Source organism: Rhea americana, unplaced genomic scaffold, assembly GCF_003343005.1.
Source record: "Rhea americana isolate MKP2758 unplaced genomic scaffold, rheAme1 scaffold_132, whole genome shotgun sequence".
Taxonomy (NCBI): domain Eukaryota; kingdom Metazoa; phylum Chordata; class Aves; order Rheiformes; family Rheidae; genus Rhea; species Rhea americana.
The window spans coordinates 959872-986177 of NW_028185395.1; the positions used below are offsets into that span (position 1 = coordinate 959872).

The window sequence follows — 26306 nt, forward strand, 5'->3', positions numbered from 1 at the left end:
GCAGGAGAGGGACTTCTCAGGCACAGCTTTTCCATAGCTCTTAATTTTTGCCTCTGTAGCGCTCAGAGTTCTCTCTTGCTGACTATCAGTTAAATCTGGGTTTCTATCAATTTACAAATAATCTGAGGAGGATTGAGAACTGGCTGAAAGGCAGAGGGTTGTGATCAGAGGAGCAGAGTCTAGTTGGAGGCCTGTGGCTAGTGGAGTCCCCCAGGGCTCAGTACTGGGTCCCATCCTGCTCAACTTTTTCATCAGTGACCTGGATGAAGGGGCAGCGTGCCTCCTCAGCAAGTTTGCTGATGATACCAAACTGGGAGGAGTGGCTGATACACCAGAGGGCTGAGCTGCCATTCAGAGAGACCTGGACAGGCTGGAGAGCTGGGCAGAGAGGAACTTCATGAGGTTCAACAAGGGCAAGTGCAGAGTCCTGCACCTAGGGAAAAATAACCCTGTGCACCAGTACAGGCTGGGGGCTAACCTGCTGGAAAGCAGCTGTGCAGAGAAGGACCTGGGAGTGCTGGTGGATGACAAGTTGACCATGAGCCAGCAATGTGCCCTTGTAGCCAAGAAGGCCAATGGGGAGCATTAGGCTGAGTGTTGCCAGCAGGTGGAGGGAGGTGATCCTGCCCCTCTACACAGCCCTGGCTAGGCCTCACCTCGAGTACTGTGTTCAGTTCTGGGCTCCCCAGCACAAGAGAGACATGGCACTACTGGAGGCAGTCCAGCACAGGGTTACGAAGGTGATCAGAGGGCTGGAGCATCTGCCCTATGAGGAACGGCTGCGAGCGCCAGGCCTCTTCAGCCTGGGGGAGAGAAGACTGAGGGGGGATCTTATTCATGTCTATAAGTACCTGAAGGGAGAGTGGTCAAGAGGATGAGGCCAGACTCTTTTCAGCTGTCCCATGTGACAGGACAAGCAGCAATGGGCAGAAATTGAAGCACAGGAAGTTCTGCCTGCACGTGAGGGGGAATTTCTTCCCTGTTAGAGTGACGGAGCACTGGCACAGGTTGCCCAGAGAGGTTGTGGAGTCTCCTTCTCTGGAGATCTTCAAGGCCCGTCTGGATACAACCCTGTCTAACCTGCTCTAGGTGACCCTGCTTGAGCAGTGAGGTTGGACTAGATGATCTCCAGAGGTCCCTTCCAACCTCAGCCATTCTGTGATTCTGCGATTCTGTAATCCATATGGCAAAATCCCTTGAATGCAGATATCCCTGGAGGTGATAGTCTTTCTAGGATTGCAGTCCATTTGGAAAACTCCTCATTGTTTCTATGGCACTTCGGCTTTCTATATTTTCTCCAGAGTACTGGTGTGCAGGTGTGCATGTGTATAAATAAATACAAATATATATTCAGTGGAATATGAAGGTCAGATTCATATTTGTGTCTTCTATTCAAAACCTACTCTTTTCTACCTTTCTGCCCCTGTAAATTTATGATACTGAATATACAATACTTTAGTCAGGCAAAAGATATATTTTCAGAATGTTTACTTGACCCCTACCTAGAGGAGTGCAATTGTGAAGTTCCATATTACTTCACAGGCTCTTCCCTAGTCTCCCTGCAAAGGTACCTACATTTTCATTAGACGAAATAGTCGACTAGCTGATAATCCTTGGGTGATGCTACATCACCCAGGAAAACAGCTGAACATCTGAACTCCTGAGTCTTTCTCAAAGCACTTTGACAAAACAAGTTGATAGTTATTTATTAAACTTCCTAGCCATTTAGCTCACAGAATTCAAAAGAATTGCTTTTATTTTCTTTTGGCCACTCTCGTATGTGTAAAACCATGTGTTAGCATTTGTCACCAGATACAACTGTTAGATGGAAAGTCCTTGAACACCAGACATCAGCACCTGGCTTTCTCACCAAAATATTGCTACAATCCTTTGCCATATGGAAGGTTTAATCCTGCACAGTCCTGATTTGGCAAAAGGATCTTGTGGGGTCCCCCAGCCTCCTCTTTGGTGCAATGTTTAGGAAAAGCACAGGAGCGGCAATGTCATGAGTAAAAACTTGAAAGGATAAATAATTAGTTTCCTGGAATCTGGACAACTGTCTCCATTCTTTGCCTACCTGCTGAAAGATTTTCCATTTTGAAATGTCAGCAGTGGTACAGTTTACTGCATTAAAAGGGTTGTGACTCCTTTCAGGGACTTCTGAAATATTACTAACAGTTAAAAGTGCTCTGACTAGATAAATGTGTATTTAATCCCAACACTTTTGTCCAGTAGCATAATTCTTTCAGAGTCTTTTTCCTCCTGTCCTTCGGCAGTACCTGAATTGTTCACAAATCCCTGCTTTGTTTTGCTAGTAGAAATAATGTCAGACATTTAAGGGCACTTTCTTTTCTCTATCTCCAGCTTGAGGCAGTCAGAAAAAAATGAGTAAATGTTTACTGCTGAGACAGCATACTCCAGCCAGAGCTGAGTGAAAACCCAAAGGTGAACTTCTTTCACGCTCTTCGTATACCAAGCACACAAACAGAGGGAGATCTTTTCAACCCCATGAAAAGTATGTGATTATTCCTAGTGGCTTGATTATTTCAAATGGGAAAAAAATAACACTGTTCTAAGATGCCTCTGGAGAAATGAATTTGGCAAACCTTTATCCAAACAAATGTTTAATTTTGAAAGGAAAAAAAGATCTAGCATGACTGACAAGGTCCTTTTAAAACACATAATACACTGAACTTTACCTGACACTTCTGTGAGTGTTAGTCTAAAAAGCTATCTTTACATGTAATGTAGCAAATGAACTGTGTAAGGCAAGGGTTGTAGCTATGTGCATTGTTGCTGAGCAGTACTATAAGATTGTAAAACCTGACAAACTTGTTCTCTTAGAGCTCACGTCCACAGAGACTAGGCTGATGTATCCTTGTTCTTTCAAACATGTGAAAAAGTCTTCGCTAGCTTTGGATTAACTTGCAGTTTTTACTCTGTTTTGCAAAGAATGGGGCTTGATCTCAAAAATCCCAGGCAGCTGAGCCTTATAGAAGTGACTGTTTCAGATTTGGAGAGGTGCTACACAGGGAACCTGTGTGCAGGTGCTGGAGGTGGCTCTCGCTAAAGCTTATCATCTTTTTCCTGGTGAGGGGTGAGCTTTGGGGTGTGGGGGTCACACTGGCAGCCCTCGTCCCATCCTGCTGATACAGGAGAGGGGAAAAACTCAGTAGTGGGATTTCTATGGCACTTTTTGCAGGACTGAGGACTGCAGGCAGCATGGGCTACTTTCTAGGGTAGGCAGTATCCTTTAGTATCAAGTGAAGAGCTGTGAAGAAATGAAAGCTTCCTCTCATTGCTCCAGAAGAGCAAGAACCCCCAGAACAGCAGGTAAAACTAGACCAGAAACACAATACTTACTTACTTTTTAAATGGGAAAACTGGCTTATTCCTACAACCTCTTCCCTTCTGGTGGTCTATCTGCAGATGGGTAAATTTGCTATTTTCTTTTCTGTGCTCAACTACCAAACAGCACATCCCTAACCTCTCCTCTTTTAGGAGGTCTTGTCTCCATGTGAAAAGTGTGGACCAAAGCTTTAAGGGCTGACAACTCATCACACATGCCAGAGGTCACCTGACTCAAGCAAGGCGGTCTCCCAGTCTCAGCAACTATCCTTTGTACTGGGAAATCTCTCTGGAGACATCTGGGCCAGCTTCCCAGCCTGGTACAGCACTGTCGGCAACCACACCACTATGTTCTTGCTTTAAGACTCCTAGTGCTGGAGATCCAGGGGCTTCTCTATCTGTCCCCATGCTATTCTTACCATAGCACATCTAGCCTATTGCCACATAAGCTTGCTTAATCCTGTTCACTGTTGAAATGGAGAAGAGCTTATTCCCATCCCTTTGTTGCTGCTTTTAATTGAAGGCTGTTGTCACATGTCCCTCTCTACCTTTCCATTTGTGTTTTCTTCTCTTGTTATTTTTTTCTGAACCTCTGGTCCACCTCATACATCCTTGGTGGTCTCCTGTTACGTGTTCAAGTCTCCCTTGAACAGAAAGTCTCCCTACCACAGAAAAACCTCTGTGAGTAGCTATTCTCTCTTCATTTTTTTCCCCTGAAATTTATATTTGCTTGGTTTTAATTTCAGGATGGCTACTAATGTTCTGTTAGTGCTGAATTACAGGAACGAAGGATTCAATAGCAGATAGAGTCACCTACTGATCAAGTTAATATGTCTTGGCACACCAGTTCAGAGTACTGTGGTGCTGGCTTTTGTAATTTCATAATGTCTCATGACAGTCAATATTGTTACTAAAGCTCTGCTTTTCAGATTCATGTGATAATGGGAGAAGCTGAGGTTTCACTTAGGAAGAATTAGTAATGAAGTATCTAGAGAACCCATTTGTAGAGAGTAATTGGCAAATGGGACCCAAGTGCATCCTAAAACCTTGGAAAACCAAAAGGTACATAAAAAACACCTGCAAGTAATTGTTGACTGAGTTTCCTGGAAAGGCCCTCACTCTAAATGTGCTTTTTTTGGTTGCTCCTGTATGCAGAAGCTGTTAAATGCTGATTGATCCCAAGTACCCCAAAACATCAGAATGTTTCCCAGATAGCACCTTAGGTGAAGCAGGGAGAGGGGAAAAAAGAGGGGACCAGACACTGCCACCCACAAAAGCTACAGCGTGGGAAATCACCTTGTGATCCTCACCCACCCCCAGTTTTACAGGATTGTCTCTCTCATGGTCCTTGATCTTCAGCCCCCCCAGGGACAGGTTGTGATGATAGTGCTCTCTGCTAGAAGACTTTGGGGACCTCTGTGTGTTACCAAATATCTTGACTTTAAATACCTGCTCAGGTTTCTCCAGCAATCTGTGGCATGTCCCATTCCTGCTGGACGTTCAATGTCCCAGCCAAGTCAATTAATCAGGAGGTACAAGGATGGCCTGGCCTTTACGGACACAGAAATATTGGCAGCATTTGGGACCTCGAGGGGGCAAGGCAGCCTCCAAGGCTCTGTCTCAGTGTCATTTCCTCCATGCATTAGCCATGCTTGAGGAAGATGAGGGTGCAGAGGAGGCACGCCGGGAAATAGTGCCGGGTAGCTAACTGAGGGGAACTTCACAAGGCTTTTACTGATTTTCCGCATTTGCCACCGCCTGTGCCGAGTACCAAGAGAGAGAAAGCTGCTAGAAATATTTGCATGGCTATTTATACTATTGAGAATGACGCAAAAGGCAGAGCCGTTGCACGTGCCGTTATTTTGCTCTCTTTTACTTTCCCCCCCGTCTCAGTCCTCCTCCTGTCGCGAGCTTGGCAATCCAAGGTGGACTGAGCTCCCAGGACAGTTTAACAACAGAAAACCGCCTTACGCTACTGAGCTGGGCTTCTTGGCCGTGGGGCCAGCGCCAGTCTTAGAGCTCGGGAGGTGTTTCTACCCCCTTTAATGCAACAAATATCTACGCTAAAGGGCAGCCCGTAGTATGATGCACTACGGAAAGGCCTGGAAAGCAAATGCTGCCAGCGTGCTCTCTTTTCAGCAAGAGGAGTGTGCGTAAAAGACAGTTTAGTGACACTGATAGCTGCCATTATTTCAAAAAGGAGCTCTTTGGGGCGGAGGGACATGTACAGCAGCTGTTTTAGCAGTAAGAACACCACAGAAATGTGTGAAGGAGCTGACTGAAAATGATACTTAGAAGGGCAATGAACTAGGGTGGGTGAAACTGGGACTATCACTTGCTGAGGACTGCCTATACATAGCACCTGTCCCCTGAGAAATCAAAGTATTAAAATAGGCCATTAGAGAAAACGTGGCAGAAAATACCGTTTTATAAACCAAGACTCTCTTGACATAAAAGCCTAAAAAAGTATGTGGGATATAGTAAGAGAGACACCTAGTAAATACATGGACATAAATGCAGCTGCAAACTATCTACAAATAAAGGAAGTTTTCAGACCGACTGCTAAATTTCTGAAAAACTGCTGTGTTTCTTGTCCTCCTGTTGAAACAAGAAGGCCTGCTAAATTTCTAAACTGTTACCAGGAACAGCATGCAAAGACACACACAAAGCCACTGTCAGAAATAAATGTAGAGAGGAAAAAATTACTAGAGAGTTCTTTGGGGAAGGATTAGGTTTAAAATAATTGTCTTTTATAAATTAATTTCACAACCTTTTGGAGCTTGGCCTACTAGCATTTCAAGGCTTTACTTAAGCAGACAGACAGAGTGGGCGCTGATTCCAGGTCCTGATTGCCAAAAAAAAGAGAAAATATTAAAAGAGAAAATTGGCAGTGAAAAAAAAGGCAGACAAATATAGGGAAATGAGACTTAGTTTAGGAAAATTATTGTTCTCTGAGCCATGAACTGATTTTGCGGCTGGCACGTTAATCACATGAGCTTGGTCTTTGTAAGCTATTTCTGAAGAGAAACTGGTGGTAAATACAGCTCCCATCTTTTTAATATTTTTAAATCAATGATTAAGTTATTTCTAATCATATAAAGGGTTTTTTTTTAATTGATGTCAAAGTCTATTGAAGGCAGTAGGAAACTCCTTCCACTTAAACATCTTTGAATGAAACTATGTAAAAATAGGTGCCGTGTGTCTCAAAACTTGCATTGCAGTTTTGCTGCCTGAGACCAGCAGCAGGGGAAGACAGCGACTCTTTCGTTTCTTATGGTCGTCATTTCAGGATTGTGAGTTATAGGAGCCCTCTCAAAGCCCATGTGACAGCTCCCAGTCCTTTAACCTGATACCAGATTAGTGATGTGGGCTTCCTCTTGTCCTCCCTAAGGCGATGAATTTACCTCTCTGCTCTTCAGTGGGCTGCTGAGAGATGCCCTACTGCCTACAAGATATTTTTTGCAGAACAGCATGGTAAACGAGTGGCTCATTTTCAAAAGAAAAGATCTACATTGTAAAAGAAAAAAAAAGACAAAAACTCCCAAGGATGCATTGGAGAGGATGTGAATGCAGTGTGGAGTACTGTTGCTGGTCCTCATTTGAGTGTGAGTCCAGTAATTGCTAAAGCAGAAAGAGCTGAAAGAGCCAGGCTGTGTCTGGCTGAGTCACCAAGTAACTGCGAAGAGCTTTCCACCAACCCATGGTTTGCAAATTATCTCTGCTTTGGCACGGGTAGGCCCAGAGAGCTCTTCATCTTAGCGCTTTTTGGACATTTTGCGGTGTGCATTTTTAGCTACAACTGTATAAACAACGTTCTCTTCCAGCACTGAATGGAAGCCATCAATTAACAGCTCAGAGCAGGGAGTAAGTAACTACTAACTACAAGGAGACTGAGGGTAAAGCAGCAAGCTTTCCTGGTCTCCCCTTTGCAAGGGGTGGCCAGCCTTCTGCACTAGAGACAGACTCCCTGGACAGCAAGAGGCCAGGGTTAATGTACAGTTATCAGGGAAAATCACAGACCGAGAGATCTAAGATGGAGACAGATTCAAGAAAAACTGTTGAAAACAGACTGCTAATCAGCCTTATGGATCTAGGCAAAGGACATGTTTTTCTTACTGGAAGAGAGCCATGATGTAGAAATAGACTGAAATCATGAAAGAGAGCTGCAACAGTAGCTTATACTGTATATTTAAGCATTTTTGCTGTCAAACCATCTGGGTCTGAAGCTAAATTTACCTACAAATTATTTTCAGTGTTTCCACTTCTTTAGAGGTGAAAGGTGCACTTGATATTTTATGCCAGGAGGAATAATGGCAAACCAGAATGAATGTCTTGGATCAGATTTTCTCAGTGTCAGACCTATGTGTATTTTTGGATGCCTAATGTATCCATTAAGACGTTACTTTAACCTGCAAATACTGTGCTCTGCATACACAAAAGTCCCTCCCTGGCCTCCCTTTGCATCATCCAACAAAACTTTTGAGTTGCATTCCTGCTCTTGGTAACTCTATACATAGATTAGCAATGTAAATGCAGTCACATTTTTTTAATGCTTTTATGCAAGTTACTGATTTATTTTTTGAACCGTGGCTAGAGGAAAAAGGTTTCTGTGATGAAAAAATTTCCAGAGGCATCCAGAAAATCTAGGTCCTGACTCAGCTCAGTCAAATTTGCTTGGTGACTCCTAGGCACCTGACTCCCAGGAGAAACGCTTCAAACCCAGGTGAGATCTTGGAGTCTCCTAGACAGCAGGGAAGATTCGTTGAGAGGCTCTGACTCTCCACAGGGACCATGTTGGGTGGGGACTCACAAATGCTGGGTGAGAAAGTTGCATTTTGCTGCTACCTTCTCCTTCCTTCCTCCACAAAATAAAGTATCTCCCCCCACTCTTCCCCCTACCCCCCAAATCTTAGGTGCCTAAATCACTCCTTTGAGGACTGGCTTAGTGATTTCTCCTTTAAAAAGAAAATGGAGAAGGGCCTGGCGATGGTTATACCTCTTCCTGGTCTGGACTCAAACCTCCACACCTCTTGATAAGTGCCTCAGCACCTAGATTAAGTACTAGGTGTTCAGTGAGCCCCATCATGTTCAGAGTAAATTAATATCTCATCTTCTTGTGTTGTTCCCCTCTTCTGCCTGTAAGCCGTTTTCCCATTTGAGTAGTTTTGTACAAAATTGCTCGAAACTGTCTGTCTCCATATTTTTAGAGCAGAAAGTGTGAACGTATCCATTGGACAATCAGATGTAAGAATTGGGGATTTTTGGTCTTCAGATGAGAACCTTTATTATACTCCAATTACTGCCAGTCAAAACCGTGGAAGATTAAAAGTAATGATATTTGGGGATTAGAGAAATTAAGTCTCAAGAGATGTGGATTCTTTCAGCTTTTTAATGCTGTCAATTGCTTCCTTCCATTCCATGTGCCATAAAAGTAATAAAATTTAAATATTTTATAAAAGTAGTGGGTGATGGTAAGGAACTGATCAAATGATTCGGTTTAGATACGATTTTTAAAGCATTAAAAATCCCCACAGGAAAGTCTTAAACGCTTCCATCCATCTCACATTATGTATATATCATCTTGATCAAAAAGATGTTCTCGATAATAAAGCTTCTCTATCTAGCTAGTTGTGAGCGAGTTACCTTCAGAGGGTTTCTTCTTAATGGATGGCATGGAAAATTTTTCCAAGACCAAAGTGAACGAACAAGATTAATAAATCTTGTAGCCCCCGTCACTCATGATAACATTTATAATCCATAAGCCTTACATCATATCAAACACCTTAGGTAATAGATGTGTCTCTGGGAGACAAACAATAAATCCCACATGAACTCTGCTCCCTCGTTTGTCTCAATCAGCATGCCTCCATTTCGATGCAGTTCTTCCCAGCTACCCCAGGTCCTTCTTGCTTTCCATGATGGTGAAGCCTGGAGGCTGCTCTGGTCTTTCCCACAGAGCTTCTCTCAGTATTTGTCACTGTATTTGCAGTCAGGGTAGCGATAGGCAAAACGAGAATCGCAAGATCGCAGTGGTTTCAGGAGCTCTGCCAGCTTTGCAACTGTGTTGTCGACGGCCTGGTCGTTGGCGAAGCCATCTGCACAGTGCTGGAGGAAGCCGTCTATCTTCTCCTGTATGGGTTGAAGGAATTTCCCTTTTAGGAGCTTAGGCAAAAGCTCTTGACATACCATGACGAGACTCTGTTTCTCTCTGATTGAGTTACAGGGCACAACTGCAGACTGGCAGTCCACAGTCAAACAGCTAAATATATCTTTATACTCCTGTTGGTCATCAGTCAGCTGGCTCCCTATTAAAGACAATTTAATCAGTTGTTAGAAACATGGAGCAAAATCTTGGATAATCAAATATATCTGTAAATTAGTAACAAACTGTTGTTAATACAATCTAAATGACATTAGTGGCTTTCATCACAAAATGCTCTGTGCTACATCTGTATATGGGCCAAACAATATTCTTACTCCTGAAATGCATGTATTTTGCTGGATGACAGAGCTCCTCAATAAACTACAAAACAGCCTTGCAAAGGAAGCGAAGGGCTGTCTATTCAATAAAACTGATGCAGAAACAATGCCAAGAACTAAAAAGTGTCAGTTCCTATATATATAAAAAAGGCCATAGTAGTCAGAACCATAAGTTTTCCATGTTATCCAAAATCATTAATTAAATCGCAACAGCAACTAATTTTGCTGGAGACAAGACAGCAATAATAGGTTTTGGGGCCCCCAAAAGAAAAAAAAAGAAAGAAAGAAAGAAAGGAAACCTATTGGAAAATTCTCTGATAACTATTTCTAAATATTTGAGATCTACTCAGCTGAGTATTTGAGCTGAGCAAAAGCCTTTTAAAAATATGAACATTTAAGTGAAATATTAAATTATTGGAGGAATAACCTTTGACTAGCTTTAGTTCCAGTGGTAGACCAATGTAACCTTTGAAAAGTGAATAGTAGTACTTCATTTTATGGAAAACTTTCAGAAGAAGCTTCTGTTGTTGTTCTTACAACTAATGTGATAAATGCACCGAGTCTGATTTGACCTAATTCTTAAAACAAGTCAACCTACAAAGTTTCTCTCTGCAAATACTGACATTTGTGTGAGAAAAGCACTTAAAGAAAAAAAGTGATTTAGGAAGCCTTTGGATCTGATCATTCAGCAGTGTATGTTGAATATTGCTGCTTGTTGCAGAGAGGGCCAGACCATGTGCAACTACTGCGTGGTACTTGGATGCACTCTAAAGCATCCTACAGTCATAGCGCCATTTACCAGGCAAATAAAACTCCTATCGGCTTATGGACTCACAGCCAAAGGTGGCAAGAGTCGCTGATGTTTTTGCTGTCGATATGTCTCCTCTTGTACTTTCATTATCTAATTTACCAAGCAATGTATGGTTTATTAAAAAAGAATCAAAAAAGCCAAGCACAGCAGGTGAATGATTTGTTTTCCTGCGCCTTACAAAAACCTCCTGCAACAGATGCGCGCTTGCAGAGCCTGCTGAGTACCTTCCTCCTTGTCTATGATGCCCAGCGTGCTGGCATCCCGGATGAACAGATGCCCATTGCTGAAAACGCCGAAGGTGCCAGCATCCACGTGGGTGAAGTAGAAGAAGTAGTTGAGGTCGTTAGTGCCCATGGAGTGGAGGACAGCAAGGAGCTGCAGTGCCAGGTCGGCAGCCACCTCGGGGGCGGCGTCGAAGAAGTCACGCAGAGGCTGGGTGCTGGCGCTGACCACCAGCCGCCCGCAGGCACCCAGGTACCGTGGGAATGGCCACCCCTCCACGTCCGGGAAGATCTGCCGGGGAGAGTGGGAGCGGGGCGCGGGTCATCAGATCCAGAAATCCCCTTCCCTAAACTAGTTCCCTTATGTGTGGCTGCGTAGAAGAGCATGCACTGGGTAAGTGCAGCCTGGTCACTGCTGCCTGGTCACGGGTGGGAGCGGATGACAAATTTAGCAGTCGCCTTTGGCCATCCTTCCCATGCCTGTCAGCCCACCACCCTCTCAGATGGCTTCAAGCACATGAGAACCCTGACCTGTTGCAAACAACGGTTGTTGCATCTTGTTCTGCCTTTTATAGCCAGCCCACCACTGGTTCAGTTCCTCATCCCTTGTTAGCCCCAGAAGCCTGGGAAGGCAATAGTCAGTTTTGAGGTAGTTAGTTACTTTTTTTTTTTTTTTTTTTTTTTTTTTTTTTAAAAAATTTTTTTTTTTTTTTTTTTTTTTTTTTTTTTTTTTTTTTTTTTTTTAATTAAAAAAGATTCTGATATTTCAAGATCTGTTCTATCAGAGAAAGGAGACTAACTGGAAAGTCTAAGATAATAATAGACTTTAAATTCATGAAATTTTTAGGCACAGAAGAGCTAATTTTAGGCTTCTTTATGGAGTCTTTAATGGCTCCCTCACGAGCACTGCATAGTTGAAGTCATGGCTTAAAGGTGAGGTGGGGCTAAAGCAGTTCTAGCTAATTCGTAACAATGTCTGGCTCATTTTAGAAGAGACTTTGCAGTCTCAGGTTCAGAAGTCCTAGATGTTTGCTACAGCAGGGACATTTGGGCTGGGCTCACTGCATCGCTTCACCCCGTGCCAGCAGTGCAGTTATCCCAGCCCTTTATATCTCTCTGCTTAGTGTAGAAATGACATAGTCATTGCACCTTGCCAACATAAAGCTTTCTGGTGTTTATATTTTAACTTGTCTGTCTTGCTGGGGGGGGGGGGTTAGGGACTCTTCCAGTTGAATATTTAAGATTGCCTCTCCCTTTTCCTCTAAAGGCATTTCAGGCAAGCACATAAATTTTTAAGTCTCTTAGGTATACTTGGCTCAGCTCTATGAGCTGCGTTCCCCAGTCTTTACAGGGCTGAGAGCCACAGCCTTGTGCCCTGGCGAGCCAAGGTGGGGGCAGCTGGGGAACCTCTGGGAGGTTCCCGGGGTGCAAGGTGGCGGCCGGGCACTGTTTCCCCCTTGTCAGTGGAGAGATGGGGTTGTGCTGGGGAAGGAGGAAGACATTCCCACTGAAACACTCTTAGGAAAAGAGAGGGGACCACATCACGTTGGTGGTGCCAGAAGGGAACTGGGGAGGGACGCGGGGCCTCACAACTCTTTGCCTTCAAACCAAATACTCGGTTTTATCTGGAATTCAACCAAACGCCTCTGCAAAGCTACACTTCACCATGGAACTGGTTGTCGATTGCATGCACATGGAAAAATGAAATGGAATGGCTGTGGAGCATTAAGCTGGGGAAATCAGTGCTCTCCTAAGCCAAGTGCCGCCTTAACACTGTTTCTTGGTGCACCCACGTTAAAACGTGCTCTCTTGTGCTTTGGATTTTATAAACAGGCTGTGATTTAAGCAATTCATCAGCAATGCAAACAGAACTGTGCAGTATTGGGGAGGTAGAAAACCCTGGCTTTTGCCGTACATTATTGTAATAATAATCCATCCGGATTCTGATTTGTTTTAGGGGTTGGGCATACATATCTCCCAGCAACTTCACAGGCTACTGCGAGACACCGAACGGATCTTGCTAAACACAAGGCTTGGGATTCCTCTACATCTGGACACTGTCTTATCCAAGGATTTACTGAAGAGGGGTTGCTAGAGGAGGTTTCAGCCCAGGGTGTGGTGACGCATACCTGTAACAGGATGGGATGTGAATTCACTGACAGCGTGTACAGAAGGCGCAGTTTATCCCGGTCAGTGAGGTGGTCCATATAGATGCTGCCAGCATCTGGTACTTCAGCATAGCGCCGCACTATCCGATCCAAGAGGCGCTGAGATGGGCAACGCAGCATTGGGCTGGAGAGACCCTAGCAAAAAGGGAAATGGGAACAAAGATATTTGCTTTCCTTCTTGAGATACTACCACGTGCTCAACCTGTTCCATGGATAGAGGCAAGGTTGTGCTCTGCCCGCTGCACTTGATAGCCTAGCCCAAATCTTTTGGTCCAGGTAGCTCCTCTGCCTATCGGCACCCATCTGCTGATGATGGGTATGGACACGTGTGGGGTTTTCTAAAACAAACTCTTCTTAGAAGAAAATGGGTGATTTTAACCACAGCAAACCCCAGTGTCACCTAACATACGTTCATGATGAAGGCTTTCAAAATGGTAGGCACTCTTCACGGCACAGCCATGGACGCTGCAAACCTCATTTCCCTTTGACTGAATGCCATCGTATTACTCGGTGCTGGTGGGCCTCCTCCCGCCCTGCTGATTTCCAGCCTTGGCAGCCTTACTCACTCGTGGAGGCCTCTCCCTTCATTAAGTCAGTGAGTCACTTCCTTCTTTAAATAATATCTTCAAATTGCTTTCCTATTTGCTTAGCCTGTAAGCAGCTTTCTTGGGAATACTATTTGCTAAGGTCAGTAAACATGTTTTAAAACTCTGTAAATAAACATTGTATGTGGGTACATGCACAGGAAATATTAACTTTCTGATAAACTTACACATTAACTATCAAAAACAAATGTTAATATCCTCTGTATATTTTCTTGCAAACATGAGTAACAAATAAAGAATTGTTGAGTTAATGGATTCAACCATTACTGTATTTCACTTTCTAAATATATAGGTTTGATATGTAAAAACTGGGATAAATGGCAATATATATTTAAATCTTTGTAGTTGAAAGATACCTTTGTTTTGAAGTCAGTGCATTTTTTTTTAATAGTTAAGGAGAGAGGACATATGCAGAAATGTTACACTGGCATATTTTCTGTTTGATGACGGAATAAGATTTTTTTTTACCCTTTTTCTTCCAAATAATCCAAGTAGCCTAACTTATTCTTTCAGATTTTCTTTTTAATTGATGTTTGGAAGACATTTTTTGGAGGAAAGGACACCTGAGCTCACACTTGCTTTCTGCCATTCCTCACACTGAGAGCAAAGATTTGGCTCAGGATTTCTCCAAATTATTTGGTTACTCTGAGCTATGTCACTCTTGGTCCTTCCTGCTCGAGCTGTTCGTTTGGCAAAAAACATTTAATTATCTAGCTACCAAGACAAAGAAATAAGAAATAAGGAATAGAGAAACAAGGACTGTGTGGCTCTCCCAGGCAGAGGTGGAGAGGGGAGAATGAACTTCCTGTGTCCCCTGGAGCCCTCCTCCACCTGGGTGCCAGACTCAATGAGGCTCAAACCACTCCCTGAACCAAGCCCTGAATGCTCAAATCTAGTCAGAACTATCTGAAATACTCAATCCCAACTGCAGTGTCATTTTGCAGTGACCAAAGAACCACTTATTTCCCCAAGAGAATAAAACATTTGCCAAAAATATTTCTCATCAGTTTTAGTTACAAGTTTTCATACACTTCTGGCCTCTAGTGCAGCTTTATTAAGGAAATATTTTTTCAATTAATGATAAAAAAAAAAAGCCTAGCAAGTGGGGGATGTGGATTGCTATGGATTTCTGTCTCAGCGCTTGCAGACACATTATGGCCGACTTTGTCACTTTTCTTTTGCGAGAGAAGTGAGAAAAAAATGAGCAGAACTGAATGGTGTTAAATAAGAGATAAATGCTGGAGACATCTCTTGCAGATGAGTGTGTATGCAAATATTTGCAACCAAAGTTAGAAAGCCTTACTGCCTACAGGAGTTCGTAATGCAAAAGTTGAGACCCTTAACTATACAACAGGAGCAGAAATCCTGATATAAGAGAGTATAGAAAAGTTGCAATAAGAAATTCCTTTAAGGTAAGCATTTGTTTTGTTAACTCAGACTTGGACATGTGCTGCACTACAGTGGTCACAACTGCTCATTTCTTATGAAACTATTTCAGGCTTTTCATAATTTAAAAAGTGACTGACACTTGGCTGAAGCTCCATTATTTCCCCTTCTCCAGGGCAGAAATCTGAACCATGGAACTATTTCCTTCGTGTTGTTTGGCACTGAGCTGATGGGCGAAGTTGAGGGATGGATGGGTGTGAGCAGGTGGGACTAACTCCTTGGCCCCAAAACAGCCAGGTGAGTCGAACGACCTTCAAACTGCTCACTTGCCCTCTTGGGTGGGAGCCGGCTCCTAGTGGCAGTGCAAGAGTAGTGAAGCAGAGCTGAGTGCTGCCACATTTGCATCAACCATCAACGCAATAGCCTATAATTTAATGAAGACCCTGATCCACCTAAACTTGACAGTAAGCCTTTTTGATTTTGGCAGAACTACTCAGATGCATAAAGTTTAGCACTTGCTCGAGTGTTTCAGTGCAGAAGGGCTGACCCTTTTAGCAGAATGACAGAAACATGCCTGCAGCAGCAGGTGTAAAAAGGTTGGACAAAAATTGTTAATGAAAGAGAAATTTAAAGAACACATACTTTTACCACTGGATATACTGATACATCTCTGAATAGCTTGAGTCCCTTGCAGTGTCTTATCACCCTGGAGAATAAGGCTTGACAGGCAGTCCAACATCTTGTTTGTGACTGACATGGAAAGCTTCTTATTTACTTTGATTAAATTCCCACATTTACGTATCTGATAATGAACAGTTCCTGCAATACCTGCCTACACTCCGCTGTTTTTTTTTCCCTAGCACACAATATACAATGTGGTTTAAGCTCCTGTGTATGCACATGCTCTGCATACAGCGTGCAAAAGATACTCAGAATTCACTCTGATGTCAAGAAGACCTTTGGAAGACAACTTTTCATCATTTTACTTTATATTCACTCAGGTTAAAGAGGGATAAGTATGGATCAGGAACACTGCCGTCTGCTGCTCCACGCACTGCTGCCCAGATGCATCTCCATCAAAAGCGAACAAGTTTGGGATGGGACCCAGGAGGACACAGTTGGATGTGGGTGTCAAAGTACCTACAGCTCCTGGCTGTTTTAATTCAAAGGTTTTACTCAGCCCCAAAAGAGAAACTGAGAACACTCTGCAAGGCTATGGGGCTTGTCCCCACTGCAGGCTCCACTGCTGATCTTCCCCTCCCGTCTGTGGGTTCAGGTGTGTTTGGTCCCAGAAGGTTTATCTAAGTACATCTCTAATAATGAGACAGCAGGCCAAAAAAGTAGTAGGAGGAGGCATGCTAAAGCTACTGCTGCTTTGGTAAGAACTAGTTACCAGATCAAAGAGCTGTTGTCTGTGAACTACAAGTGAAGTGATACGTACTTGGCTCAGAGGCCAAATAACCAAAGAGTTTGTGTGTCTACTGAGGGCAGACTGTGGTCCTGATCAATAGTTTTGAGCAATATATACTAGAGAGAGGGATTGAAAACAGCTGTTTTTTTCTCCTTGATACTAGTTCTGTCTGTCTGCCTTCAATATTTCGCTGGCTGTTCTTTGTAGTCAAGATTAGAAGTTTGCTCTGCAAGAGATCTGTGCTGAAATTAACCCACTTTTTTTTGTTGTTTTTCCCCTCCAACAGGAGAAACAAAAAGCCTGGTTCAAAGTGATGAACTTCGGAGCCGAGATGCAGGCAAAGCAGCATGCAGCTAGCTGATACCGCTGCACAGGTTAAAAATTCCAGCCCAGGTAGCCACACACAAATGCAGAGTTAAATCCAGCTTGTATCTGAGGCTAGCTGGATTTTAGTACTGAAGACTTTACTGTGTCCAATACAGATTTTTGCTGTGGCAGATGAAATAATCACTGTGGCAGACAGCCCAGTTGATAGTTGGGTCAGGCAGGGCAGGCAGTGTAAAGTGAAAAAAACATTATTTCACGGTCTGTCATTCTGATTCAAGTATATTAAGGCTTGTTGTAACTCACTGTTCTATACAATAAAATTACTTGAGCCCTTTAGCTTTTGTCAGCTCTCCCGTACAGCCAAAACTACAGGGAGGGGAGTACAGGTACCACTGAGTGACTGTAGCTTGGCAAAACAGGGTGGGTATCGCATGGGGCATCAACAGCGTGCTGTTACCATGACCAAAAAGAGAGGGGGAAAAAAATAGCCCAGAAGAGCAGTTCTACAGATAAGCATTTGCAGCAAGGAAAAACCCGCTGACAGATCGTGCTGGGTTACCAACATCTATCTGCCCAGCAAATACCGCAGACCTGAAAACACACTGGAGGGGGGTGAGGCTGAAGCGCTCCTGTGGTTTCGGCTCTCAGGAGGTGTGATCAGGTGGGGAGAGAGAGAAACGGAAATCTTTGACTTCATGGGGCCAAACAGCCCAGCGCATCAACCCAGTAACCTGCGGTGGCCCGTGCTACAGGGCCCCGGGGTTAGAGAGTCACGTACAAATTTTGCGTGCTCTGTACTACTGGAATCTACTGCTTGTGACTTTTTCTTTTTGAGTCAGACTGCTCTAAGACCAGAGGCCATTTTACGAAACACGCAACTGTTTTTAACTGGTGATCGCTGCCAAAATTGGGGTGGGGGTTGGGGATCCAGGGCCTCTGAGTCTCTGTGCTCTCGTGTGCATTTACGTCTACATCCTGTTAAAGCTCATTTATATCCCAGTTTAGGTTTCTCCGCTTGACTTACAGAACCAAAGAACCATGAAAACATGCACGGTGCAATCCTGGGGCCAGCGTGCAACGGTTTCTGCTAACTGCAGCATGATGTGCCCTCTCTTGACTCAAAAAACTTCTGAGACTGGGGAAATGTGCCCGGTGAGTGTGTCCCTGTTCCCCAGCACTAGCACCAGGAGCTCACGTCAGAGGTATCCAAGAGCTTGTGTCAGCTCAGCTTCCCACCACCATGCAGGGGGACATTCAAGTGCCCAGGAGAAACTGGAGAGGCAGCGAGGCCAAGGCCAGAGCGCATAGCCAGAGCACACGGCAGCAGGGCTCCATGCTACGTTTCTCGTGTGTGTGCATGTGTGTCCGTGTGCATGACCCAGCCAGCTCAGCTGAGAGTTCAGGAGAGGACCGAGGAGGACAGACAGTTAAAGAGAAGGAACTGGGGTCACTAATGACTTGACTTTGCAGCACATCAGAGATATTACAGAGCTGCATTTCCCTGCTAGTTTTTTTTTACCCAGCTCAGTCCATGAGAGTTTCAAGCTTTGCAGTCCTGCCACTTCAAGCTGCGCTGATGCGCCTGCAGGGCTGGTGGGGGTTTTGCAGGCGCCCCTTGGACACTCCTGTGAGGTAGCTCCCTGCCCTCCCAGGACGGTGGTGGTCCCACCACATGCCTGCAAGGCCAGGCAAGGGATAATCTGAACAGAAAGGGGATGCAAAGCCTGCATGTCCCCTCCAGGCCCTCTCCTGGGGTTATTAGATAAAGTACAATATAGCTTTGTGCCAAAAAGAAGAAAAATAAAACCCCAAAACCACAGAGGGCAGGCTTTCTCTGCAGCTGTTCATCATCCTTGCTTTCCCTGCCAATGGAGTGCTCCAAGCCGCCCTGCACCTTGCCCACGAAAGGGTGCTGGCTGCAGTGGAACCTGCTGTTTGGGACTGTCTGAGGCTGGGCACGTCCCTCTCAGCACAGCTCTGCTGCTGCCGCTTGCACATGGCCTCTGGTCCTCCCCTCCTCAGGAGCATGGCTCCACAAGGTAACAGAAGTGAAAGAAACTCCAGCAATGTATCTTCAGCACTCAGCAAAGCTGAGTGGATGCAGCAGCGTGCAGACTGGGGGAAACAGTTGCCTTTTCTAGTATATATATATTTATATAAATATATATATATATATTTTAACAAGGTCCCTTTTTCATAACCACTTCTCTCCTTAAAGGGAGAATGATGATTTCAGAATGAAAGGAAGGAGGGGAAAAAAAGGTATTGGAACATCCTGCTTTGCATCTCCGGGTCTTGCTTTGGAATATAGTCCAGCTCCACTGCAGCCTCTTGCCCTTGGCAATGGTCACTGCAAAGCTGTGCTGCTGCTTGGAGTGGGGAGATGCATGTGCATTTGGGGAGGCAAAGGGGGAGCTTTCTGCTCTCAGATGAAAGCCATCTGCACCGAAAGATGCAGGCCTTTGCCATGACCATCACTGGCTACCAGCTACCCGCTACCCATGGTCTCCCTTGGCCTGGGATCCACCAGCAGTGCTCAGGAGGCAGCTCTCCTTTCCAGCGTGGTCATTTTGCACCCTCATCTCTGCCTTTTCTGTCATCCCCCTGCAGCAGGCTTGCCACCTCCCTTGCTGGCAGCAGCGAGCCCAGGGCCACAAGGAGGAGGCAGCCATGCGTCTGTCCTTGCTTAGCCCATGACACTTTGGCACTGCAATAAAAAGAGCAGCAGACTTCTTCATCCGTGACATAATTCGTTATAGGTGGCAGGCAGATGAAGAAATAAGACTCCCTGCTCTGGCGCAGCTCTAGGCCCCCCCTGAGACACCCTGCGATGAAGCAGCACATGGTGGGGATCCCCTCCACGGGTGCTGAGACCCCACAGCTGAGGAGCCAGGAGCTCCCGCGGATGAAGCTGCTGAGGTTCGCTGCCTGGGTAGAAAAACAAATCCCTCTCAAGGTAGAAGCTCCCCTTCTGAGTAAAGCTTTATTCCTTCCTTTCTGTTTTTTCTTTTTCAGTAGAGTAACTTATCCAGCCCAAGGGGATCAGACAAACAACGAGTGCCTCAGAGCTCCTTGCTGGCCACCTCTCCTAGTGCGTCACAAGTCGGGCAACGTTTCAGCGTCTATTTTAAACCCCGGTTCCCAAAGTCATGTGAGAGCCTTGCCCCTAAAAAAGCAGCCTTCTTAGTTACAGAGAAGATGTCCCTAGGTCATAGAAAGCACAGAGGTGTTGGGGGGTGGGTGCAAAGGTAGAAATATCCCCCAAACACTTGCTTGCATTTTTGCATTTATTGGCTCACATTTGTGAGTCTGAGGTTGACGGGCACTACGGTATTCAAGGAGGCTTCAAATTCAGCTTATGTGAGAAGTCGAAGCCTGAACCTTATTATTATTATTTTTTAATTATTTTTTTGCCCTGACCCATTTTCAGGTCCTTTTTTGCTAAAAACAGAAAAGCCTGGGCGGGGGCAGGGGGGACACTGACCTGCACCAGGTCAGGCGTGAGCCGCTTGGCCCGCAGCCACTTCTGGCCCCGGGCGGTGCGGCGCAGGGCATGCTCCAGGCTGCAGGTCCTCGTCTTCAGGAGCGCCGTGCAGATGCGCTTGTCGGCCTGGTCGTGCTGGTACTTGGTGGTCAGCCTGGTGATGTCCACCCGCCGCCAGCTCTTGGCATCGTCAGTGTAGTTCCCCGAGTAGCTGAGGAGGTAGCTGGGGGGCAGCTTTAAACGAGAAGAAAGCCAGTTGTCAAACCTGCCGAACCAAAACAAGACCCCCCCAACGGAGAACTGGGTTAACGAGCCGCAGGAAAACGGATGGCGCAAGCACACTTGCAATCTCTGCTTTAAACTCTATGGGCTGGGCAAAGCCACCGAGTCTTGTCTGCAAAGCTTCCCCGGTTGGTGGGCGAGAGGGCACCGAGCATCTCAGGAGGCCTCTGTCTGCACCGCTGGTGCTCTCCTCCCCACCAGGCCTCATGTATGCACGTCCGCCCGAGCTGAGCATGCACATGCCGTCCCAGAATACCTCCCTAAAAGGGGCAGGAATGAGCGTGGAGCCAAGGAAATGTCCCTTGGAAACACAGTGGATTTTCATTTCCTGCTTAAAGTTTCCCTTTCCCTAATGAACAGGGCTGTGTGAGAGGTGGAGGGAAAAGCCACAAAGAATAGTGCGATTTGGGCCATGTAAAAGAGAAAGTGAAGGGAGAGGAATGCAGAATTTCCGTTCCAAAGGAATTTCCGACATTTAAAAATTACCTTTATCCTAAATTGTGAAGGAAAAGTAGCTTAAAAAAAAAGAGAAATCATCAGCATTTAAAAATGTCCTGCAGAACAAAAACTGAAAGAAAAAAGTTTGGGAAATATCAGAATGACCTTTTGTTTTGAGTTGGTGGCTTTACTTTGTGTTGCTGCTGGAGAGAAGGTTTTTTTTTCACGTATTTTAATCAAAACACCAAAACAAAGATCACGGAAAAAAATTTTATTTGAAGTTTTCAGTGCCACTGATACGTTGCTAGGAAAGGTTTGATGTCATGACCTAGCACTCTCTCCAACCCGATGCTTTTGTAATAAAAAATCCCAGCCAGCTTTCAGATTCAAGCTGGTGTTTGCCCCAGATAGCCACCCTTATGCCCTTTATAGGGTGGGAAAAAATAACGGAGAAAAATGTCCAGGCAGAGAGGTTAGGAGCGGTGCCAATTGCTTGGGCTCCTCCCTGTGCTCCTCTCCTGGCCGCATCCCAGGGATAGGGTGGTGGCAGGGATAGAGGGTACCGGGGTCAACATGTCCCCCCAGACGTCACTGCTTGGGGTTTGGGGGCTTCTTGGGATAAGTGAGCTCCCCGTGCACACTCAGGCTTTGGGGGTGTGACGGGAGGGAGACTCGGGACATTTCCGCTGGGCGCACGGCTCTGCTGTAGCCATGGAGATTTTGCATGGATTTGCTCCCCTTGCACGTCCGCAGTGTGCACAGGAGGGGAGCATATGGGCCATGTAATTAGGCTGCGACAATGTGGGTTTTTTTGTTATTTTAGCAGCCCCCTCCGCCCTGCCCACACATGTGTTTTGCATGCAGTGGTTAAAGAACACTGTGGGTATTTTGCAAGTAAATCCGTAACCCACTCAGATAAAGTGATTGAACTCTAACCTTTAGTTAGGCCAGCATCAAACATTCATTGCCTCTAAAATCTCCTAATTAAACTCTTGCCTGAGTGCATGAGAAAGCATTTCTTAATTTAATCTCATCATAAATTAAAGCTGGTAGCTCACAACTGAAATAGGATGGGCAAGAGGTTGCATTTAGGATTAGCTGGATGGAATTAGATGAAAAGACATTAGTGAAGCTGAAAGTTGAAGCTGATTTTTCATTTTGACTGCTGGTCGGGCAATCTATGCGGAGAAATTTTGAGGGAATTAATTACGTTTCAGCAGCAGTAAGTCCCTACTTCGAGCACTGCCGTACCTAATCTGTTCCTGGCTTGATCAGTGGGTGACTTCTAAAGCTGGGGAATACTTTCAGGTAAATGCACTGCCCGGTACCGTTCCCCTCCTGCTGCAAGTGGAGGATGATCAATCCCCTTGCTCTTCTCATCCGCTGTGCAGGTCTGCTCCTGCACAAGGGCTCCTGGGGTGGCAGGCTGGTCCCAGCTGCGGGTGCTGGCCCTGATTTGGCTTCACCCTCAGCAGAGATCAGCTCTGACCGAGTGCCTCCTTGGGAAGATTTGCTGTGGAGATGCAGAGTGACTAGGACTAGAGGAGTCTGTCCCCTGACGTGAGCAGGGCTGAGGGGGTTAAGGCACTTTGGTCGGAGGCTTTTGCCCAGTACGGAATTGAAGCTTCCCCTGTGATCAGATCATCTGACATGGTATGAACAACTCCTCTTCCTCTCCCCCACCTCTGGCTTGTTTGGGGATAGGACTTTTTAGAGTGGAGAATAGTCCCTATGCCTTGCAGTGATTTGTTTTGCACCACAGCCCCCCTGGTTCCTAATCTGTAAGCGGGCATGGTGTGCGACCACCTACAGCAAAGAGACAGCTATGGACTGAGGTTTGTTTGGTGTTTTTTTTTTTTTTTTTTTTTTTTTTTTTTTTTTTTTTTTTTTTTTTTTTTTTTTTTTAAGTTGAGTGTAAACATGTGAGCTAGCTCAAGTGCCTGTGTTTGGGGGAGCTCACGCCAGGCGGACGCGAGGAAAGGCTTGCCTCCTGCAGCCATTGCCACCAAGTAAAGCATGGATGTATGAAATCCAAAGCTGTGCATTAGCACAAGCACAAATGGAGTAATTTCCTCAGCAGAAGTCCTGGGGGAGAGTCATGGGGGCCTGGGAATCCGGCAAGGGCTGCAGTAATTCTGTATTTGGCATCATTTCTAGGCAGCACAGCACTGGCCTGGCACACTTTCCAGATACTTTCAAGATTCATCATCGAGTTGTGCCATAACAATAATTTGCTCTTGTATGAAGCCTTTTAGCTAAGGGCCTGAACATTCTTTAATTAGGACTTTCAGTAAGATCTGTTTGAATAACTGATTCACAGATTAAAGATTTTAGACCAACCTAAAGCTGAATGTTGAAGAAAATCGAACTTGCTTTTCTTCTTGCTGGATGATGCAAAGTATTTTGTTTCAGTGAAAATAATTTCACTTGTATTTGGAGTTTACATCTTTTTAAAGAGGAAAATTAGTTAAGCCTTAAAACAGCTAAGACCACCAAAAATAAAAAAGTCATATGAAATAATTCAAAATGAAACACTCCTGCTTTTTCAAACTTCCTTCCCATTAGTTTTGGCCAAAGCCAGTCACCAACATTGGCACAAGTTTGCAAATAGTTTTGGTCAACTCAGTTTTGCGGTGTTTTGAAGATCGAATATTTTATGAAAACTTGTGCTGAGCTCTGCTTTCAGGACAGTTGGTAGGCAGGCTTTGGTATTCTCATTTACAGATGGATAAAATTGGGCAAAGATAAGGGAAGTAAAGAACGTTAGAGCACATGGTGAGTCATCAGCAACACTGAGAACAAAACCCACATCTTACTCGCCTTCCTTGTGTGAATGCATGCAGCAGCTCCTGGAAATGATGGCAAAATTAACGAAGCATTTTCTAACGAGGATTAACGCAGAGTAGCGCAAAGTGCTACCTGCCTTTGTGAACATGTGAGAAGGTACAGGGTGTGAGTGTGGGGATTTAAGAGTATAAGTGACAGTGAAATTTTCCCCATTTAGCCTTCCCCTGTCAAATACAGTTACTCGCTGCAGTAAGCTCCAACTATTTTTGGCATGGCCGAAGGAAGCCGCTGCACACCAGGGAGATGTGCTCTCTTCACCCGCACTGTGAGGGGCTCAGGAGGCCACAAATGCAAAGTGCTAAGAGGTGAGACCCCAATTTGCCATGGCTGGAGGAACCCTAGCCCAGCACAGCTGCAGGCAGTCTTTTTCAGAGAGCAGTATGGTCGTACACTAAGTCCATCTCAGACAAACCATTATGGTTTTACTATGCTAGGTTTTATAGGATAGTTTAAGATAAAAATGGTGATTTGTCCAGTATTATACTACTTACATTATAGTATTAAAAATACAATTTTACTATCATCATTTCTTCTCCCCCGGGCTTTTATAGCTATAAAAGAAAGTGCATATGGCTCTATAAATCATATCAGACCCCATAAACCCTTCCTCTGCCAAGCATCGCCTTTAACTTTCTTCTCAAGTACTCTAGCAACATTTTCCCTGCTGTCATCAGATATGCTCCGCTTTTGAGCCTACAACTGATTGGATCAGTCTAATGACTGCTTGGGCAGCATATGTCTAATTGACTTAGAGGCAGCTGCAATTTCTGCCTCTGCCTTCAAGTTCTCGTTGAAACCTCAAAGTGCCATAATGAGCTTTGACCATGCCTGTGTTCTAGCATACGGACATCTGAAGTGCAGAAGTTCTGGTGCTTCAGGCCAGTTTGTATCTCTCTTGATCTTCGCTAATACACACACGACACTCTGCACATTTGTGTTGTTGCGCCTGTTGCAAAATCATACAGGGCTTAATATTTATGGTTAACATAGTCCACTGGGAGTGTACAAAGTTAAATTCCCTTCACCTTCAGTTAGTAGCTTGTAATAAAATATTTCCAGTGCCATTTAAACAAACTGATCTGCTCCTTCCCACTTCGCTTCCCCCCTCATTGCAGACGCATTCTACATGCAGAAAGTTGTGCCTTTTACTTTCAAATTATAACTCAGGACTGAAGTCTGATCATGTTTCTGTGGCTTTAAAAGGAAACAAAAACAAAGCAGCAGCTTGCAGACATTAATTAAAATACTAAGAACTGTAAGGGAAACCTGGAGATAAGTAACTTTTTGCATTGCTTTTCATTAAAGTACTTGGAAATATTAACAGGCAACTTTTGAGCTACTATGCAGAATGCTTTAAAAATTACTATGCTGAGTTTCTGACCTTATTTCTTCTTTAAAGAACTTCTTGCAAATGGACGTCCCAATGCAGGCGTTGCATTTATCAAGTCCCAGGAAAGTCCGTCCAAAACTGTAGCTGGGTTTGATGTGGGGCACAGATGGAGAAGCTGTTGCTTCTAAGGAAGGGTTACAGCTTGCAGCCAAAACCAGAAGCAGCATCAACGAATCTGCAGCTCTGGAGCAAAGGCAACATATCCAGTGCCCCATCTACAGAGGCTGAGAGCTCTTCCCTTCGGAAGTTACCTCTCTCTACGCTCTTGGTACTGTCTGATGGTCTCAACCTGTAGTGGTGAGCCGTGAAACACAGCAAGAGACGCTTGGTCCAGGAGACCCAGCTGCAGTCCCCATCCTGCCAGCCGGTCGTTGGTTCTATCGGCTTGAGGTCTGGGTGGGAAAGCTATGATGTGGGGTGGGGAGAAGGAAATACATGGAGGCTGCAGATAACTTGGGTTGCCATGGTTACCTTTCCTTTACTTGGTGCAGCTGCTTCGGCCCCTGCTGACCCTCCCATGAGCAGACTTGGAAAACAACAAGAAGTGCTCATCTGCACTTTATTCAGACAAATGAAGGATATCCTGCTGCTGTAGCAAAGGGCACAGGCAGGACACTCGGTAAAAACTGATCTGGGAGGAATAACGGCGTGGCTGAAGCACACATTTCACCAGAAGCCAAGCAGTATTGCTTTATTCCTGGAGATTTGCAAAGGCACATTGCTTGACTTCTTGGATGCTTTCTTGGCTCAGTTTCCCCTTCTCACAGAGGCACTGAAAAGACTGTCAGGTGGAGTCATCGCTGTTTTGTTTCTTGAAAATAGTGTTATTTAAAGCGATTGAGCTACAGAGTTTCATGCTGTGGAAAGCAGGATAGCTTGAAGCTTTCCAAAACACCAAGCTGATATAACCTCCCAGCGTCTAAGTCGCTCTTGAAAAACAGGCCTTTCAGCAAGGCTTGTGGGCTTTGGAATACCTTTTCCCTGTGCTCCAGGCACTAGGAGGGGACAAGAAAAAGGGATGGAGGGCTAATGTGGGCACTTGCCAGAGGTTTCAAATGCTCTTACAAACTGTTGTGATCACACCCAGAAGCTGTTCACGTTAAGCTAC

General features: G+C 45.0%; 1 protein-coding gene across 2 annotated transcripts; it reads right to left on the reverse strand.

The window, feature by feature from the left end:
• Positions 1 to 8723: 8723 nt before the first annotated feature.
• On the reverse strand, positions 8724 to 25589 carry DIPK2B (divergent protein kinase domain 2B). Of its 2 annotated transcripts, none has more exons than XM_085297918.1 (5): positions 25190 to 25589; positions 20242 to 20506; positions 12990 to 13163; positions 10864 to 11152; positions 8724 to 9477 (listed from the first exon to the last, which is right to left on the reverse strand). In XM_085297918.1, exons 1-5 carry the CDS (start codon positions 25411 to 25413, stop codon positions 9338 to 9340), a joined length of 1092 nt encoding a protein of 363 aa, XP_085154044.1. In that variant the 5' UTR covers positions 25414 to 25589; the 3' UTR covers positions 8724 to 9337. The 2 variants fall into 2 exon arrangements, with proteins under 2 accessions (XP_085154044.1, XP_085154043.1); XM_085297917.1 differs by having other exon boundaries at positions 8724 to 9653.
• Positions 25590 to 26306: the final 717 nt, after the last annotated feature.

Bases quoted from the DNA above. Each gene is read 5' to 3' on its own strand.
- DIPK2B (XM_085297917.1), bottom strand. From the start codon at position 25,413: ATGGGGCACTGGATATGTTGCCTTTGCTCCAGAGCTGCAGATTCGTTG. The intron at 20,507-25,189 runs GTCAGAAACTCA...TTGGTTCGGCAG, and splicing joins TTCTTTAAAGAAGAAATAAG to GTTTGACAACTGGCTTTCTT. The intron at 13,164-20,241 runs GTCAGTGTCCCC...CCTTTTTGCTAG, and splicing joins TCACGCCTGACCTGGTGCAG to GGTCTCTCCAGCCCAATGCT.